The sequence below is a fragment of the Equus asinus genome, chromosome X (assembly GCF_041296235.1).
Source record: "Equus asinus isolate D_3611 breed Donkey chromosome X, EquAss-T2T_v2, whole genome shotgun sequence".
Lineage (NCBI taxonomy): Eukaryota > Metazoa > Chordata > Mammalia > Perissodactyla > Equidae > Equus > Equus asinus.
Genome location: NC_091820.1, coordinates 67,512,657 through 67,534,117, shown reverse-complemented (window position 1 = coordinate 67,534,117; position 21,461 = coordinate 67,512,657). Strand labels below are relative to the sequence as shown.

Sequence of the window (21,461 nt, the reverse complement as noted above, 5' to 3'; positions counted from 1 at the left end):
TGAGGGATTTTTATAGCAATATATAAAAAATCTACCTCAAGATGCAAGAAAAATCTGAAATATTCGTCCACTACACCTAAAAGAACCAGAAAAAGAACAAACAAAGCCTGGAGGCAGCAGAAGGAAGGAAAAAATAAAATTCAGAGCAGACATAAGTGAAATAAAGACTAAGAAAACAATAGAAAGCATCAATGAAACTAAGAAATGGTTTCTTGAAAAAATAAAATTGGCAAATCCTTAGACTCATTAAGAGAAAAAGAGAAAACTTAAATAAAATCATAAATGAAAGAGGTGAAATTACAATAGACATGACAGAAATATGAAGGATTAGAAGAGAATACTATGAAAAGCTATATGCCAACAAACTGGATAACCTAGAAGAAATGGATAAATTCCTAGAATCATACTACCTCCTAAAAATGAATCAAGAAGAAACAGATAATCTGAATAGATCAATCACAAGTAAAGAGATTGAAACAATAGTTACAAACCTCCCAAAAAACAAAAGTTCAGGACCAGTTGGATTCTTTGGTGAATTCAACCAAACTAGCAAAGAAGATTTAATATCTATGCTTCTCAATCAGAAATGGGATGGTTCCTAACTCATTTTATAAGGCAAAAATTACCCTGATATGAAAACCAGACAACAACAGCATGAGAAAGGAAAATTACAAGCCAATATCATTGATGCACATAGATGCAAAAATCCTCAACAAAATATTTAGCAAATCAAATGCAACAATACATTAAAGAATCATAAACTATGATCAAGTGGAATTTATTCCATGGATGCAAGGGATGGTTCAACACCAGTAAATCAATGTGATCCACCACATTAACAAAATGAGGAATAAAAATTACACGATCATCTCAATAGGTGCAGAGAAAGCATTCGACAAGATCCAACATACATTTATGATAAAAACTCTGAATAAAGTGAGTATGGAAGGAAAGTACCTCAGCATAATAAAGGCCATATATGAAAACCCACAGCCAACTCAACAATGAAAAAAATGAAAGCCACTCCTCTGACAACAGGAACAAGACAAGGATGCCCACTCTTGCCACTCTCATTCAACATAGTGCTAGAAGTTTTAGTCAAAGCAATTAGACAATAAAAAGAAATAAAAGCGATGAAAATTGGAAAAGAAGGACTGAAAGTCTCACTATTTGTGGATGACATGATTCTATGTAGAGAGAACACTAAAGAATCTACAAAATACTTTCAGAAATAATTAATGAATACCGTAAAGTTGCAGGGTACAAAACCAACACACAAAAATCAAGAGCATTTCTATACACTAATAACTAGCAGAAAGGGAAATCAAGAATACCACCCCATTTACAATCACAGCATAAAATACCTAGGAATAAATTTAACCAAGGAGGTGAAAGACCTATATGCTGAAAACCATAAAACCTTATTGAAAGAAATCAAAGAAGACGTAAAGAAATGGAAGGATATTCCATGCTCATGGGTTGCAAGAATAAACATAGTTAAAAACATCTCTATTACTTAAAGCAATCTACAGATTCAATGTAATCCCAATCAGAATCCCAATGACATTCTTCATGAAAATAGAACAAAGGATCCTCAAAACTATATGGGAAATCAAAAGACCCCATATACTCAAATCAATCCTGAGAAAAAAGAACAAAGTTGGAGGTATCACACTCCCTGATTTCAAAATATACTACAAAGCAATAATAATCAAAATAGCATGGTACTGGAAGAAAAACAGACACTCAGATCAATGGAACAGAACTGAAAGCCCAGAAATAAACCCACACATCTGTGGACACTCAGTCTTCAACAAGGAGCCAAGAACATGCAATGGAGAAAGGAAAGCCTCTTCAATAAATGGTGTTGTGAAAACTGGACAGTCACGTGCAAAAGAATGAAAGTAGACCATTATCTTACACCAAACACAAAAATTAACTCAAAATAGATTAAACACTTGAATGGAAGACCTGAAACTGTAAAACCCTAGTAGAAAACACAGCCAGTACTCTCTTTAACATTAGCCTTAGAAGAATCTTTTCAAGTACTATCTACTCAGGCAATAAAGACAACAGAAAAAGTAAACAAATGATACTACATCAGACTAAGAGGCTTCTGCACAGCAAAGGAAATCATCAACAAAATGAAAAGACAACCCACGAAGTAGGAGAAAATATTTGCAAATCGTATATCTGATAAGGGTTTAATTTCCAAAATACATAAAGAAATCAGCAACAAGAAAATGAGCAACCCGATGAAAAAATGACCAGAGGATCTGAGCAGACATTTTTCCAAAGATATACACATTGCCAATAGGCACAGGAACATCTGTTCAGCATCACTAATTATTAGGGAAATGCAAATCAAAACTACAATAAGATGTCACCTCACACCAATCAGAATGGCTATAATTAACAAGACAAGAAATAACAAATGTTTGAGAGGATGTGGAGAAAAGGGAACCCTCATGCCCTGATGGTGGGAATGCAAACTGGTGCAGCCACTAGAGAAAACATCATGGCGATTTCTTAAAAAATAAAAACAGAAACACCATGTGATCCAGTTATTCTACTCCTGGGTATTTATCCAAAGAACATGAAGTCAATAATTCAAAACATATATGCACCCCTATGTTCATTGCAGCATTATTCACAATAGCCAAGACGTGGAAGCAACCCAAGTGCCTATCAATGGATGATTGGATAAAGAAGATATGGTGTGTGTATATGTATATATATATACACATATATATGTAGTGGAATACTACTTGGTCATAAAAAAGACAAAAGTGTGCGGTTTTTGGCAACATGGATGAAAATTGAGCATATTATACTAAGTGAATTAAGACAGAAAAAGATAAATATCATATGATTTCATTCATATGTGGAAGATAAACAAACATGTAGATAAGGAGAATAGATTGGTGGTTATTAGAGGGGAAGAGGGTAGAGGGAGGGCAAAAAGGGTAAAGGGCCATTTTTGTAAGATGATGGATCAAAACTAGACTCGGTGGTGTCTATACAGCCAAGTATACTATAGACGATACAGTCTATACAGAAGCTGAAATATAATAATGTATGCCTGAAATTTACACAATGTTATAAGCCAATACGACCTCAATAAAATAATTTTTTAAAAAATTATTTGCTACCTTATCCATTTGTGTAAGATGGCACAATAAAGGCAATTTTTCTCTACCCTCTCATTTAAAACCCGCCAATATCAACAATAAGAAAGAAAAAATGAGGAAAACAATCTCTAGCTTCGAACAAAGAAGTGAATGGTTGCAATCCCACATCAAAAACCAAGAAGCATAGCTGCTAGGTACTATGAAGTTGGGATCAGACTAAGGGAGGTATCTGGAAGTCTAAACCAGCCTTCTCATGCCTTGGGTCAATTTCCACAAACGTAAGTTTTTCTGAACTCTGTGGCTTACATTTTAACTCCATTTTTAACCTTATTTTCTTTTTCTTGACCATTTCATCAATCGCCCTTAAAAGGAGTTAATACTGTCTATGGTTTTTTTTCTTTTTTGTGTTTTGAGGAAAACTAGCCCTGAGCTAACTACTGCCAATCCTCCTCTTTTTGCCGAGGAAGCCTGGCCCTGAACTAACATCCGTGCCCATCTTCCTCTAATTTATATGTGGGATGCCTGCCACAGCATGGCGTGCCAAGCAGTGCCATATCCGCACCCAGGATCTGAACCGGCGAACCCCCGGCCGCTGAGAAGCAGAACGTGCGAACTTAACCGCTGCACCACCGGGCCAGCCCCTGTCTATGGAGTTTTTAAGGAACTAAAGAACTGTTTCTCTGAATTCTGGACTATTTCCCTGGGAAACTTATCTGGAATGCTATATTTTCCTTTTGATGTTTGCTTGTTTTATAATCCTTTTATTTTGCAGTATCTATGTGCATATCCTATGCAGGTTCTTTTCTGATGATTCCTCATATTTAAACTGGAATGGTCTTTTTGCTTAATAATAGGGTAAGAAAGTGGGGAGAAATCCGGGTATGTCTGCAATTACTTTGAGTGTTGTTATGTAGGAGCCCCTCTCACCAGATCTGTTATTTTACTTTTCCTTGCTTATGTTGCCCTTCAATTTTCTATGTTTAGAGATAGGTGGGGCTTACAGCAAGTCCTCTTAAGTCACAGGCTTTCCATAGGCTTTCAGTGCTGTGACACCACAATTACTCTTTTGCTCTCCCTTTTTCACCCCACTCCTTCTCTGGAAGTATCTTTTGGCTAAGAGGTCAGTGATGAACAGTAAAATGAAAACGTCATTGTGATGGTTTTAAATTCAGCTCCATTTTCCTTGCAGTCTTTAAAAAGATTTCCTTATTATGGAAATTTTCAAACATACAAAAAAGCATAGATAATAACATATATGTAACACCATTATCATATCCAGCAAAATTAAAATGTCTTCTAACACTTGATCTGTGTTCCACTGTCCCAGATTGTTTTAATAATATTTTTTCTACAGTTTTTTTTGTTTGAATAAGGATCTAAACTAGATCCACACATTGTATTTTGTTGATACGTCTCTTAAATATCTTTAAATCTATAACAAATCACCTTCTCCTTTTTCCATACCATGTGCTTGTTGAAGAAAATGAGTTCTTTGTTCTATAGAATTTCCCACACTCTGGATTTGATTGCTCCTCAGGTGTTTTTAATGTGTGTCTTTACATCTCTTATTTCCTCTGTAGTGGAAGTTAGGTCAATGGACTTGATTAGGTTTGGTGTTCAGTTCTTTTCTCTGCAGTTCTAAGGTATTCCACCTTGTCCTTCTAAGGTAACTCCACATTTTTCCTGTGTCTTACCCATACTCTGGATCTCATAAATGTAATCGAACTACAAAACATAAGGGAAGGGCTGAAAAGATGAACTTGAGGAAATTTCTCAGAAGTAGAAGAGAACATGAAGAGATGTAAAATAAAGGAGAAAAGATAATAAAATTTGACAATTAGTCTAGAATGTCAAACATCTAACTAATAAGAGTTCCAGAAAGAGAAAAGATAGAAAAATGGAGAGGAAATGATCAAGGAATTCATTCAACACACTGAATGAAAACATTCACATGCAATTGGCTTACCATAGTGAAACTGAAGACAAAAAAGACTCTCAATGTCCTTCAAACGAAGACCACCAGGAGCACACCTGTATTTGAACAGTTGGGTTTATTACTCATTGTAGCATGGGAGAAGAGACACCATAGAGAACTGTGCAAATATTATCTTTATACAACAAGCATCTTAATTTTTCCCATTTCCTTCTTTTCTAATCAAGATTGTCTCTGACAGTTAATGATAGCCTTTTTTAATTTCTCCAAGGCTTATTCCTTGGCACATTATTCATGTAACAATTTGTAATAAATTATTTATTAATATACATTTATGTATAGAGGATATGCAATTAGGCATACACAGAAGTAAACATATACAAAAAGTTTATAAATGAAGATGTTAAACCATAGCTTTAAAATATAATTAACTTACTAGGAAATTAAAGAAAAAATATGTCATAGTAAGTTTACCAGTCTATTTATCCGATCTAGATATTCCTAGAGTGTGCACATAAAAATTGAATGATTATTTGATCAGTTAATCTTGGAAGTTTCACAAGAGAGGAAGTAAAAAAAAAAAAAAATGAGAGGGAGCCAGCTTCAGGCAAATAACTACTTTCCTCTCTGTAAATAGGTAGCAGAATGTTTAGATATAAGAAGAGATATTTTGGCATATGCACACACAAAAGAGAGCGTCATATAGCTAATTTGACATAACATGGGTCCTGGACAATTTTCTCACGCTAAACCAATTAAAAAAACCCAGAATTTATTAATCCTTGAAATGCAGAAACAAAGGACACGATGTTTCCCACATTAAACAAAATAATCTCTCTTCTAGACAAATAAGATAGCCTATTTTCTCGTGAGGAATTTCCTTGTTTTTGGTATCAAAAATGTCTTCAAAGTGTTCAGCTAAATAGTGCAGTTCATGATTTGCCAGATATTTTTGTTGTTGTCTTTTTTACATGCCATAACCATGACTTGTGACTTTAAATCATCAATAAAAATGTGGAAATGACATTGGAAATATTAACATCAGGAGGTAATCTAGTGCTGTCAAAAGGTATAAATTAGGGAGATAATTTTTTAAGTTTCTCACATTTACCAGTAACTTTAGCTAAGGAATCTTTTAGGAAGGCCATTTTTGAATCCGAATTGCATTTACAAGTCTCCTCAAATCAATTAAAGAAAGCAGACCATTGGCTACTTGGAATTGTGGGGGTTTTCTGTAGGAAGGCACTTCTCAAAATAGCAATTTTGCCTTTTTAAAAAGTTCCTCAAAGTCACCAATATTATTCCAAATTGTCAATGGTGAAATTGTGCCAGTTAGAAAGTTATACATAAGAGTAAGTAAGACCTGTACACTCAAAACGATAAAATATTGTTGAAAGAAATTGAAGAAGACATAAAGAAAAGGAAAGGTATTCTGTGCTCTTGGATAGGAAGAATTAACACAGCTAAAATGTCCATACTTCCTAAAGCAATCTACAGATTCACTGCAATCCCTATCAAAGTTCCAACAACATTTTTCACAGAAATAAGACAAAGAATCCTCAAATTTATATGGAACAACAAAAGACCCTGAATAGCCAAAGGAATCCTGAGGAAAAAGAACAATGCTGGAGGTATCACATTTCCTGATTTCAAAATATACTAGAAAGCTATAGTAATCAAAACAGCATAGTACTGGCACAAAAACAGACACACAGATCAATGGAACAGAATGAGAGCTGAGAAATAAACCCACAGCTAATTTTCTACAGGGGAGTCAAGGATATACAATGGAGAAAGGAAAGTCTCTTCAAGAAATGGTGTTCGGAAAACTGGACAGCCACGTGCAAAAGAATGAAAGTAAACCATTATGTTACACCATCCAGAAAAATGAACTCAAAATGGATTAAAGAATTAAATGTGAGACCTGAAACCATGAAATTTCTCAAAGAAAACATAGACAGTACACTCTTCAACATTGGTCTTAGCAGCATATTTTCAAGTACCATGTCTGAAGAGGCAAGGGAAACAAAAATGAACAGATGAGATTACATCAAACTAAAAAGTTTCTGCAAAGCAAGGGAAACCATCAACAAGATGAAAAGACAAGCTAACAATTGGAAGAAGATATTTGCAAACCGTATATCAGATAAGAGGTTAATATCTGAAACATACAAAGGACTCATTCATCTCAACAACAAGGAAACAACGCAATTTAAAAATGGGCAAAGGATGTGAACAGACACTTCTCCAAAGAAGATATACAGATGGCCAACAGGTACGTGAAAAGATGTTCAACATCATTAACTATCAGGGAAACGCAAATCAAAACTACAATGAGATATCACCTCACTGCTGTCAGAATGGCTATAACTAACAAGACAGGAAACAAGTGTTGGAGAGGATGTGGAGAGAAGAGAACTTTTATACACTGTTGGTGGGAGTGCAAACTGGTGCAGCCACTATGGAAAAGAGTATGGAGATTCCTCAAAAAATTAAGAACACAACCAGCATCTATTCCACTGCTGGGTGTTTATTCAAAGAACATGAAAACACAAATATGTAAAGATATATGCACCCCTATGTTCATTGCAGCATTATTCACAAGAGCCAAGAGTTGGAAGCAACCTGGGCACCCAATAAGGGACAAATGGCTTAAGGAGATCTGATATATGTACACAATGGAATACTAATAAATGATTAAAAAGAATGAAATCTGGGGCCAGCCCAGTGGCACAGCAGTTAAGCTTGCATGTTCGACTTTGGCAGCCTGGGGTTTGCTGGTTCAGATCCTGGGTGTGGATATGGCACTGCTTGGCAAGCCGCACTGTGGTAGACATCCCACATATAAAGTAGAGGAAGATGGGCATGGATGTTAGCTCAGGGCCAGTCTTCCTCAGCAAAAAGAGGAGGATTGGCAGCAGATGTTGGCTCAGGGCTAATCTTCCTCAAAAAAAAAATACCCTATGATCTCACTCATAAATATAAGATAAAAACAACAACAAACAAACTCATAGAGACAGAGACTGGATCGGTGGTTACTAGAGGGGAAAGGGCAAGGAGGGAAGGTGAAAAGGGTGTTTAGGCACATGTGTATGATGATAGATTGTCATTAGTCTTTGGGTGGTGAAAATGATATAATCTACACAGAAATCAAAATATAATGATGTATGCTCAAAATTTATATGATTTTATAAACCAACGTTACCACCACCACAACAACAAAAGAATGACAATGTGTTTGCAAGGATGGTGCTCGTGTGGCTTTATATCTCTGGATCTTGGGCATAGATCAGTTGTCACCAACACGGGACCAGATAAAACATTCTGATTCTGGGCAGATGAAACTAAAATAAAAAACTTCTCAGTAATACTAAAATGAGACTGAGGAAGGTTTTGAAACAGCAACCCAAGAGAAAGTTTGTTGAAAGAGCACCTGCTTGAAAATAAATCCTCTAAACTTCTCAGTCCCAAGGCTGGCTTGATGATAGTAAATAAGTGAACAAACCACTAGAAGATTTGACAGTGATTGCCTTTGTGAAACAGGACTTAGTTGAGTGAGGTGAGGGCAGGGAACTGCTATTTTTGTCATAAGCCTTTCAGTGCTTTTTGTTTTTTTTCACTTTTGCAACTGACTTTGATATAAATTTTAAAATAAATTTTTAAAAAATGCGAAGAGGAGAGTGATGTCAGCATCATGGCAGAGTGAGCTCTCCCAGTAATCTCTCCCCTCCACCATACAATGAAAAAGACTTTCATACTCCAACAGAGGACATCCACACAACACAAAAGACATCTGCGAGACCCATGCAGCCATACAATGGAGGGTGGAGAGGCTGGAGCCCCCCCCAGAGGAAGTGGAACAGGCTAAGAGAAAACTTCAATCCCTCCCCAAAGGACTGTGATCTAGGACCACGCAGCCTCCAAGAGGGAAGGAAGGGGAAGTGGACATTCATTCACAGGAATGTCAATGGTCCCTGAGGGACATTGAAGCCTAGAGCGAAGCCCTCTACTAGGGTGACAGCTATCATGGGGGTTGAGCTCATCAAGCCAACACTCCAGGAGAGCAGATAGTGATAGCAGAGTGAGAAAACTCTGAAAGCCTGCACAAGAAAGTGCCCCTCACTCACCCAGAACCAGCTCCAGTGCCTGGGATCTTGGCGGAACACACAAGACTCAGAATACGTGGCTCTTGACCCCCATCCAGTGGCAATAGGCAGTAACTGCAACCAAATAATACCCAATGTGCAAAGACAGAGACATGCCCTATAGCAGTATCAAAAATTATATTAAAACACCAGACCAGAGAGAAAATGACGAGTACCCAGAAATCAGTCCTGGGGACACAGAAATATGTAATCTAAATGACAGAGAATTCAAAATAGCTATCATCAAGAAACTCCACGAGTTAAAAGAGAATGTATAGAAGCAATTCAATGAGTTCAGGAGCTACTTCACAAGAGATGGAAACTATAATGAAGAATCAATCAGAAATATTGGAGATGATAGACACAATGGAAGGGATAAAATATGGATTCCCTGAACACTCGAGCTGACATCATAGAGGAGTGAATCAACATAATTGAGAATAGACATGTTGAAATGCTCCAGATAGAGCAGGAGAGAGAACTAAGACTAAAAAGAAATGAAGAAAGTCTCTGAGAAATATCCGACTCAATAAGGAAATGCAACATAAGAATTATAGGTATTCAAGAGGGAGAAGAGAAGGAGAATGGAGCAGAAAGCTTGTTCAAACAAATAATAGCAGAGAACTTCCAAAACCTGGAGAAGGAGATAGAAATCCACGTGGAAGAGGCTACTAGATCTCGTAAGTATGTCAATGTAAAAAGACCTACTGCAAGGCATATAGTACTGAAACTGACAAAAGTCTCTGACAAGGAAAAAACACTAAGGGCAGCAAGGCAGAAGTAAATAACCTACAAAGCAACCCCTATAAGACTTTCAGCAGATTTCTCTGCAGAAACCTTACAGGCTCGCAGAGACTGAATGACATATTCAAATCTTTGAAGGACAAACCTTTCAGCCAAGAATACTCTATCCAGCAAAAATATCCTTCAGATACAATGAAGAAATAAAAACTTTCCCAGATAAACAAAAGCTAAGGGAGTTCATAGCCATGAGACCCACCGCCCCAAAAGAAATCCTCAAGAAGGCCCTCATACCTGAAAATAAAAAGGGAGAAAGGGGTTACAAAGCATGGAGTAAGGAGATAAATAGAGAAAATCAGAAAATTGTAGCTATACATCAGAACAGGTTAGCAAATACTCAAGTATAACATTAAAGATAAAGGGAAGGAAAACACCAAAAACAAAGATAATCTTGTTATTTTAACCACAATCTCACAACAGAAGATGGAATAAGATGTGAGAAAAACAGCATAGTAGGGGAAGTGGAAGGCGACTGAATCGGTTTAGTCTAAGGAAATAAGAGACCATCAGAAAATGGACTATCTTATCTATGAGATTTTGAATACAAATCTCATGGTAACCACTAAAAAAAAAAAGCAGAACAGAGACACAGATAATAAATAAGGAGAAAACAAAGAAACACAACATAAAAGACTGGATAACTCAGTTGATAGACCAAAATACACAGGACGAGAAACAAAGAAAAAGCAAGAGAACCAGAAAACAAGTGATAAAATTGTAGCATTAAGCCCTCATATATCAATAATCACCCTAAACGTAAATGGATTGAATTCTCCAATAAAAAGACACAGAGTGGTGAGATGGATTAAAGAACAAGACCCAACAATATGCTGCCTCCAGGAAACACATCTCAGCTCCATTGACAAACACAGGCTCAGAGTGAAGGGGTGGAAGGCAGTACTCCAACTTAATGGCAAACAAAAGAAAGCAGATGTCATAATACTTATATCAGACAAAGGAGACTTCAAGGTAAAACATGTAAAGAGAGACAAAGAGGGGCAGTATATAACGATCAAAGGGACACTACACCAAGACAGGAGCACCAAAGTACACAAAGCAACTATTAACAAACCTAAAAGGAGATATTAATAATAACACAATAATAGTAGGGGACGTCAACACTCCACTCACATCAATGGATAGATCATGGAGACAGAAAATCAACAAGGAAACAGTGGAATTAAATGAAAAGCTAGACCAGTTGGACTTAATAGACATATATAGAACAGTCCATCACAAATCAGCAGAATACACTTTCATCTCAAGTGCACACGGAACATTCTCAAGGATAGACCATATGTTCAGAAACAAGGCAAGCCTCAATAAATTTAAGAAGATTGAAATAATAACAAGCACCTTTTCCAATCACAATGCTATGAAGCTAGAAATTAATTACAAAAAAAATCTGAGAAAGGTACAAAGATGTGGAGACTAAACAACATGCTATTCACCAACCAATGGATCATTGAAGAAATTAGAGAAATCAAAAAATATCTGGAGACAAATGAAAATGAAAACATACCACACCAACGCATATGGAATACAGATTCTCACCCTCTTTTGTTAACAAATAATAATTCAATAAGAAGTGCAATGAAGTCCGCTGTCTATCAGAGGATGCTCATTTTCCACCTGCTTAAAAATCATTTTTGATTTTTGTAAATGAAGATTACTGGGCCCTTCTAGAGATGGGACTCAGGACTCCAGATTGCTAACAAGTCTTCAAATGGATTTTCCTGTACTCAAAAGTTTGTATGTATTTCTAAAAAAGTTGTGGGAGATAATTTGTGTGAATCCTTGTCAATGCACCCTTTCATGAATTCCAAAATCAATTTAATTCACAGATTCTCCTAGGCCCTGCCTTCTCCCTCAGCCATCCTAGGAATATCAGAAATATATATTTGGCTAGTCAAATCATCTTGCTGACAGCCCAGCAGAAAATTATCCAAAAGAATAAATATAATGAAGAGAAATAATAAATGCAACTCGCATTATTGAATGTGTATTGAATGGCACAGGTTAGGTGTTTTTTCATATATCATCTTATTTTTAAAACTCTAGGAAGTATTATAGACAATATTCTCTTTTAGTACTTGAAGAAACTAAGGTTCATAGGGGTTAATCATTTGTTTAGGGTCACACAACTAGTTATTGGTGGAGCGTGGATTAGAAAGGCTTTTGCTTCAAACTCTCATGCTTTTTCCACACTGTCTCTGATCATAAAAATTTAAATCAATAATTATGGAAAAAATATAAAAGAGAAAATGTCCTCATGTCACCAAAATCTTCAATTTCTTTCATGATGACTAAAGTGTCACTTAATCTTTTGGGACACCCCTATATCTTCATTCCAGGCTGTCTCTGCTTTTCCAGGGTCTCAGCTCAGTCCTGATAAGTTCCATGATAAATTCTTCCACCTTTGGTACATCATAAAGTATGTCAGTGACTCCCTGAGTTACACTAAAATCAAACACTTATATACATACTTCCTGTCTTAAGCTCTGATTTTATGATACACTGGCCATACATGGCTATTTCAAGATAATTAATTTAATATTTTAATTTAAAATTAATTACAATTGAATAAAACAAAAAATTCAGTTGCCTGGTAACACTTACCAAATTTCAAGCGGTCAATAGCTACATTGACTAGTGGCTACTGTATTGGATAGTACAGATATAAAACATTCCTATTTGGCAGCACTGTCTCAATGTATAGGTAAAATAAAATTTTATATTTGAGAGGTTAGAACCTCTGGTTGCAGAAACAAAAATTTTATCTATATTTACAGACTTAGTCTGATAAATATTTTTAAAATCTTAGGTCATTAATGTTTTCATGGTTTTACTCAAAATTATAATCCCTCTCCATCCTTAAAAAGAGCAAATGATAAATAGTGTTTTTAAATGTACTGATGGTACTAATCTGCTTATTGCACTGATTACACATTCCTGAATGTACAAATTCTAAAGGGAAAATTGGATCTTTTTCAACACACACAAGTAATTTCATAAAATTAATTTTTATCTTTACGATCAGGTAGATCCAAGCAGTGAAGCCTGTCGGGGTGCAATTCTCCATGGTGTTTCTACACATCTTGTGATAGCATTTGTCCTGGCCTATAGTTTCAAGGATGTTTGTATATCAAAGAGTGGTCCCTCCAGGACAAAAGGTAGATTTGTTTCCAGAGCAAGCTGATAAAGATAACATATCCCTCTGGGGCAAAAGTTAGTCAAGTTTGCTAGAATTTCCCTTTCAAAGATTGGGAGGGGGTGGTTCCTAAGCTTGGGGTCGCACAGCTGTGATGCAAACCCATTGTGTGTGCAGCACCCACCTGGCCTGCTCCATATCTTGCCCTTGGGTCTTGGGGGACCAGGGGAAATTATCTCAGTGAAGCTCATCATGTCTGCTGGGCTGTGACTAATGAAATCCTGTCTCTAAACCAAGTTTCTGTGTCCTTCTGCCAGCCTCCAGGAAACTATGATAGGCTCACATGTAGGCGTGCAAGCTGGGTAAAATCTTGAGGCTAGGTGCTAAGGGTTACTGTAGATATTCAATAAGAACATGATTACCCTTCCACCTTGTTGCCAACACAGACACAGATGAAAAAGAGTTAATCTTGTTAATTTCCTCTTTTCTCCTTTAACCTGAGCAGTGACTCAAGGGTAACAAGGATTTATGAGTTTGTTTAGCAGAATAAAAAGAATGACTTCAAGGAAGTTACAATTACCAGATAACCAGGCCCCAGCTATCTTTCTGCCCAGGAGTCTGATTGCCCAAGGGCTTGTATGGAGTGAAGGAGACAAGGATTTCCCCTTTGTTTCTCCGCCACCCAAATCTCTTAGCTCTATAAAACCCCTTGCTTTCTTCTTCTTTTAAGGCAGATTTGAGAGAACCTATTCTCATTTTGGCCAATTCAAATAAACCTTTCTCCATCTCCAAGCACCAGTGTGTCAATGATTGGCCTATTGTGCATCAGGGCACATGAACTTGCAATTGAGGTTTGATGTCAATCTCAGACTTTACACAGTTCTTGAGAAAACATAAGAGAAATTAGAGCTAGTAGGTATGTCCTGAAAAACAGCCTATGACCCAGAGTACGTGAGAGAGCCAGAGTAGCCAAAAGGGTGGGGATTGAAGGCGTGGGAGTTGGAGAAGGCTGGGAACAAAACACATTTTGTTTTACAAAAGCTCCCAATCCATTTAATTTTCGACCTTGTAAACTTGGACCTCAAAATAGAGGATATGCGTTAATATTAATCTTGGTCAAAAACAAGACGTAACAAAACACCTAAGACACAGATTCTTCAGAATAAAATAGATACCTAACTAGCTTTGTAATCTTCACCTAGTTTTTTCTCACCATTGTCAGTTCTAAAACACTCTACATTAAAAATTATCCCACTGGTTGATGGAAGTGCTCTCCTTCTCATCCTAAAGCCACCACCCCCTTGTTCTTGCTTCCCAATCCTAAAACAATAAAGAAAGCTTTTAGTCAAAACTAGATTAAAACTGGTCTGACTCCCACCCCCACCCCCACCTCCATCTTCCCCCCACCCCCACCTCCACACTCTCTCCACCCCCTCCACACACACTCTGATATGGAAGGTGGTACAATAGACGCCCAGAAGGATGGGGAGACGTGGCTTCATAGAAAGTACTCAAAAGATAATTTATTGAACTATCTTTATTAGACCATTGGATTATCATGCATTTTAAAATTACATAGCATATGTTTGAGTCCATTCCTGAGCTGTTCTGTCGTACTTCTGCCTATCCTTTAAGTAGATCTTTGCAATTTCGGGAACCAACGGATCATTTGGGTTGGGATCGCACAACATGGAACAGATGGATAACAACACTTTGGAAATGGTCAGTACTGGTGACCACTGGGATCCAAGGATGTCTAGACAGATACTTCCGTTTTCGTTAATGTTAGGATGGTAAATTCGGGTGGTGAATGCGATCTTGGGTGGTCTGAAGTGGTAATCGAACGGAAACTGGATTTTTAGGAAGAAGACCCCTCCCTGGTAGGGGTTGTCTTCGGGCCCCATTATAGTCGCCTTCCATTGGAACAAATCGTCACCCACCGGCCCTGCAGAGCACTGGGCTGGGGGGTCGTGGGTCAAGTTGAGGAGCTCCTTGTGGATGCGCTGTAGGGCCATGTCTGCAACACGTGGCCAACCCTTGGTGCAGGACCTGGAGACAGGTAGAAGGCGGGGACAGTGACCCTGGGTTGTGAGGAGCATAGGCAGAGGAGTGGGCTGAGGACTGGCTGGGGGGGGGGGGTCGAGGGGGGGCCTCTGGGGAGGGGGAGGGTGGTGGAGAGGGGGACTGAGGAGGGAGGGATTTGGGCCCTCGACAGGATCTGATGGGCTACTGGACACCTCTGCCTCACGGCTGCCACGACGTCCGCCCGCTCTCCCTAGCAGGAGACTCTGCCGCCCGAGGCCGCGCTGAGCAGAGACGTTGCTGCTCCCGCTGGACTGCCTGCTCCTGCCGCGCACTTTGGGGCCCCCTGGAAACAGCCCCACTTCCTCTCTGTGAGGCAACAAGACACATGACGCATCGCAGCGTCATCAAGGGTGCATCACGCAAGAGCTAAGGGGGCATGGGGGTGTTGAGGGGGCAGGGTATAGACGTGGGGGGATGGGAGACAGTGAGGGAGGCAGGGGGCGGAGCGGGGGAGGGGCCTGGGTGGCAGTGAGGGGACGGGGACTGCCAGGTTCACCCAGCGCTCAGCTGGGGACTGGGCTGGCCGGAACAGTCACTCACACCACCCACAGCCGTGAATTACTGGAATAAATAAGAGCAGTTCCATGAATTCCTCTCCACCCTTCACTCACTCAGGGTCACCTTCCATTAATTTTTTAACCAATTGACTTTATACTCATTCCTCTCTCTAATCTTGAGAGTAAACCACTTACAGCATGGCCCTCTACTCTCAGATACTTACTCCCAGATATTTCCGTGTCTATTTCCTAAGAGAGACATTCTCTTATATAATTAACTTTATTAAGTTTAACATCAATACGATACTTTTATAATTTTTTTAATAATTTTTCATAACGTTTTGGGTAATTTATTTTTTGTGAAGAATTAAAGACTTCAGAATTCAATTTGGAGCCAAAACCTCTAATTTTTAAAGAACTGACAGGAAAGGAAGGAGGAAGGAAAAGAAACCAATAGTCTATCTGGTATACATAAGTAGTAAATTTAACATTGATATAATACTTTAATATCTGTATTTTATTTTTGTCCATTGACAAGTAGTGTCATTAAAACTTATTTTTAAACCCCTCCAGTACAGAATCCAATCTAGGATCAGATATATTGCCTTTATTTGTTGTGTCTATTTAGTTTCCTTGAGTCTGGAATATTGCTACAGACTTCCTGTGTCTCTTTTGACGCTGATGCATTTGAAGAATGCAGAACACCCAGGACCCTCAATCCCCCTTCACACTTCCCAGTCTTGAATACTGTATCTTCAGTAGTAAACCCAGACAATATGGGAGAGAGGAAGAAAAAAAGAGAAAAGAAAGACTGCTCAGATTTGTATTTTGAATGCTGTAGTAAAGTTAAAAATATTTTATGCCGTGTTATTTTAGGACGTGTTCTCTATTTGCTTTTTGTAAAATGAATGACCTTATTTCACCCACAGGAAGTCCCGTAGTCTCCAATCACCTCTGAAAATGTGAGAAGCTCACAAATCTTTTGTGGCAATAATTACATTTCCCAAGAAGCTCAGTGAGAAATGGAAGATCATGGTGTATGAAAAAATTGATTCTGATTTCAGATTAAGACATATCTATATCTATAGTTATCTATCTATAGATGTATATATATACATCTTAACCTGAAATCAGAATAGATTTATATATAAGTGTGTGTGTATGTATTCTCACCACTGAAAGAAATGTTGAGTAAAATTGTTAATGTGAAGTACTTTACAGACTTACACTTCTTTTCCATTTTCTACGGCTGCTATAACAAAGTACCACAAACTGAGTGTCTTAAAACAAACAGAAATTTATTTTCTGACAGTTCTGGAGGCAAAAAGTCTGAAGTCAAGGTGCCAAAAGGGCTCTGCTCTTTCCTGAAAGCTCCTTCTAGCTTCAGTGGTTCCTGGCAATCTTTGCTTCCCTTGGTTTGTGGCTGCATCACTCCAATCTCTGCCTCAGTCTTCACAGGGACTTCCTTCCCTGTGTGTTTCTGTGTTTGTTCAGAGCTCCCTCTCATTATAAGGACACCAGTTTTTGGATTTAGTACCCACTCAAATCCAATGTGATCTCATTTTAACTTGATTACACCTGCAAAGACTCTATTTCCAAGAAAGGTCACATTCTGAGGTTCCAGGTAGACATGAATTTTGGGAGGATACTGTTCAACCTAGTACAGTCTGCCCTCTGCCTCCAAAAATTCAAATCTGTCCCATATGCAAAATACATTGACCCCATCCCAACAACCCCAACAGTCTTAATCCATTCTGGCATTATCTGTAAGTCCAAAGTCTCATGTAAATACCATCAACTCAAAAAGTTCCAAATCTCATGATTTAAATACTCAAAGTCAGGTATGAGTGAGACTCTGGGTATAATTCACCTTGGGTTGGAAAAAAAATCCCTCATCACCTGTGAAGGAGAACACAATTTATCTGCTTTCAAAACACAATGATGGGACAGGCACAGCACAGACATTCCCATTACAAAAGAGAGAAACTGGAAGGAATAAAGGAGTCATTGGTCTCAAGCAAATTTGAAATCCAGACGGGAACAGTCCCTTAGTTTTCATGGCCTGAAAATAATCCTATTTGGCTCAATCCACCCTCTGGGCCCAAGGAGGCTATGTTATCCCCTACCTCTGTTCCTGTCTCTTTAGCTTCTCTGCCTCTATGTTCACGGCTGTGCCCTTGTAGTCATTCTTTTTTTTTTGAAGGACAGCTCATGTTTGTATCTGAGTAGTTCTATCAGTTGTTTCTTGCCTGTGGAATCTCTGAAGTCTGACCGTCATTCTATATTTCATTCTGTCTCTGTCACCTTCAGTCCAAGCTTGCAATGTTTCTCCTGATGTAACATTCTCAAAAACCTTGTCAATCTTCCATGTATGTCAAGGGGATCCATGCCATTATACAGCAGACTTCTGCACAGATTCTTCCTGGATAACCCCATGTCTGTTCCTGGCTTCTACTGAGATGGTTGATTGGATCCATGAGTCACAGGCCTAACCTCTTCAGCAAAAGTTTGTGCAGCCACACACTTGGCTCAGAGCGTGCTATCTGGAAATGCCAAGAATTTTCCAAATCATCAAGTTATGGTTCCTTTTGCTTAACAGTTCTGTCCTCACTTTATCTCATTATTCTCACATTTTATTGTAAGTAGCAAGGAGAAACCAGGCTAATATTCCACACTTTGGAAATCTCAGCTCAATGTCGCAGTTCATCAGTTACAAATTCTACCTTCCAACCAATAGAAGAGTACAATTAAGCCAAGTTTTTTGCCACTTTACAGTGAGGATTGCCTTTCCTCTAGTGTCCAATAACAGGCTTCTCATTTCCTTCTGAAACCTCGCCAGAAACTCCTTTAACATATTTCAACCAACATTCTGCTCATGGTGATATATGTATTCTCTAAGATGATAATAGCCTTCTTTACCATACTCTTTATTTCCTTCTGAGTTCTTATGAGAATCTCCTTTAACATTCATATTTCTACCAAGGATCTTCAACATAACCTAGGCTTTTTCTATCATGTGCTTCAAAATTCTTCCAACCTCTATTCTGCCCTATATCAAAGCCACTTCCACAATTTTAGGTAATTGTTACAGTAGTAGCAGCCCACTTCCTAGGGCCAAAAGCTATATCAGTCAGGGTTCTCCAGAGAAAGAAAAACAAATAGGAGATATATCTACATCTGTATTTATATCTATATATCATATATAGATATATGATAGTTAATTTTATGTGTCAACATGACTAGGCCATAAAGTACCCAGACATTTGGACAAACATTATTTATTCTGAGTTTGTCTGTGAGGGTGTTTCTGGATGAGATGAACATTTGAATCAGTAAACTAAGTAAAGTAAGTTGCTCTCCCTATCATGGGTGGGCCTCATCCAATCAGTTGAAGGCCTGAATAGAACAAAAAGCCTGACCCTCTTGTGAGTAGGAGGGAACAACTCTTGCTTGTTTGTCTTTGAACTGGGACGTTGGTTTTTTTCCTCCCTTTGGACTCAAACAGAAGCATTGGCTTTTCCTGGTTTTTGAGCCTGCTGACCTTCAGACTGGAACTACATCATCAGCTGTCTAGGTTCTCAGACCTTCATACTTAGACTCGAACTGTATCATCAGCTCTCCTGGGACTCTAGATTGCTGACGGCAGGTGTTGGGATTTGTCAGCCTCCCTAATTGTGTGAGCCAATTCCTTATAATAAGTCTCTCTCTCCATAGTCATATTACAGGCAAGAGTCACTTAACAACAGAGATACATTCTGAGGAGTGCATCATTATGTGATTTCACCATTGTGTGAACATTATATAGTGTACTTACACAAACGTAGATGGTATAGCCTGCTATACACTTAGGCTCTAGGGTAGCCTGTTGCTCCCAGGCTAGAAATCAGTACAACAGGTTACTGTACTGAATGCTCTGGACAGTCGTAACACAATGGTAAGTATTTGTGTATCTAAACATACCCAAACATAGAAAAGGTACAGTAAAAATATGGTATAAAAGATAAAAAATAGTACACCTATTAGCACTCACTAGAATGGAGCTTGCAGGACTGGAAGTTGCTCTGGGTGAGTCAGTGAGTGCGTGGTGAGTGAATGTGAAGGCCTAGGACATTACTGTACACTACCGTAGACTTTATAAACACTGTACACTTAGGCCACACTAAATTTATTAAAAATATTTTTCTTTCTTCAATAAAAAACTAACCTTGGTTTACTGTAACTTTTTGCTTTATAAACTTTTTAATTTTTTAAACTTTTTGACTCTTTTGTAACAACACTTAGCTTAAACACAAACACATTATACAGCTGTACAAAAATATTTTATTTCTTTATATCTTTGTTCTATAAGCTTTTTTCTATTTTAAAAACTTTATTTTTTTTTTTTTACTTTTTAAACCATTTTGTTAAAAACTAAGACACAAACATACACATTAGCCTAGGCCTACACAGCGTCAGGACCATCAATATCACTGTCTTCCACCTCCACATTTTGTTCCATTGGAAGGTCTTCCGGGCCAATAACATGTGTGGAGCTGTCACCAGCATCGCCACAAACATGTGAGTAATATGCTGTGTTACGACATTATGATGTCTATGACATCATTAAGCGATAGGAACTTTTTAGCTCCATTATAATCTTATGGGACTACCATTGTATATGCAGTCCATTGCTAACCAAAGTGTCATTATGCAGTGTGTTACTGTAGTTCTGTTTCTCTGGAGAACCATGAGTAATACACATTTTGGTACCCAGAGTGGTTCTAGAGGAATGGAATTTTAAGGATGATTTTTTTTTAATTGGTTCTTGGGTTTCTGGCATTGCCTCTCTAATCTGGTTAGACTTAAAGGTGCTAATGACTCTATTTCTAGATAATATAGATACACGAAATACCACTCCTAATCAACCACTTATAAGAAACAAGGATCTGAGTAACTATGTATATGATACCTCGAGATATTTTTAGCAAACTAACTAATAAAATTAAATTGGCTAATTGTTCCTAATGTTGCTGGACAAAGTGGGGAAAGAAAAAGATGAGCCCAGGGGTTTGAATTCCCAGCTCAACCACCTCATAAATGACCTGAAATCTTCTACATGTACCATGAAGGAGACAGTTACCTCCTATAGCTGCAGAAACGAGATTGCTGAAAATCAAACCCAGAGTCTCATCCTCCTACTGGCTGAATTACAATGTAGATTGAACTCTTAGCCTGGTATGATGTCTACCATCAGTGTGAGAACATTGATTGTAAAGGAATGAGACCCTGGAAATTGGAATCAGGCCCTGTGGGAAGACCTTAAGGAAGATGGAGACCATGAGCTCCTACATTCTGATGAGTCTTCCTTGGTGGTGGAAGAGGCCTCTCCATCCTCGGTGGAAATTAACCCTGCTTTTCTTGAGGAAACTATAATGGCCTCCCTTGAGGTACTTGCCCAGAAAGACATTTATAATTATTCTCGGGACCCACCTCCACCGCTTTTCTTTGCTTCTAGATCTATGACTAGACTCAAGTCCCAGCAGGCCCCTAAAAGTGAGGTAGAGTGTGATCCATGATGTGGTGTGCTACACTTGAAAAGAGCTACTTAAGTGTTCTAATTTATACAGATAGAAATACAGGGAACACATGTGGGAATGGATGCTAAGTGGAATAATAGTGGAAGAAACATAAAATTGGATCAGGTCAAATTTATTGATATGAGACAAATCAGAGATTCTG

The 21,461-nt window shown here is 38.2% G+C and overlaps 1 protein-coding gene across 2 annotated transcripts; it reads right to left on the bottom strand.

Annotated features, from left to right (window-relative positions):
- Positions 1-14,732: 14,732 nt before the first annotated feature.
- LOC123282475 (ubiquitin-conjugating enzyme E2 D2-like) lies at positions 14,733-19,514 on the bottom strand. Of its 2 annotated transcripts, XM_070502804.1 has the most exons (2): positions 19,485-19,514; positions 14,733-15,152 (listed from the first exon to the last, which is right to left on the bottom strand). In XM_070502804.1, the coding sequence occupies exons 1-2, from the start codon at positions 19,512-19,514 to the stop codon at positions 14,733-14,735; spliced, it is 450 nt and encodes a 149-aa protein (XP_070358905.1). The 2 variants fall into 2 exon arrangements, with proteins under 2 accessions (XP_070358905.1, XP_044619575.1); XM_044763640.2 differs by lacking the exon at positions 19,485-19,514 and having other exon boundaries at positions 14,733-15,176.
- Positions 19,515-21,461: the final 1,947 nt, after the last annotated feature.

What these genes read in the sequence shown, in the direction of transcription:
- LOC123282475 (XM_070502804.1), bottom strand. Translation starts at nt 19,514, where the DNA reads ATGATGCACTCCTCAGAATGTATCTCTGTT. An exon ending in CCTCAGAATGTATCTCTGTT is followed by an intron (nt 15,153 to 19,484) that starts GTTAAGTGACTC and finishes CGCATCCACAAG; the next exon opens with GAGCTCCTCAACTTGACCCA.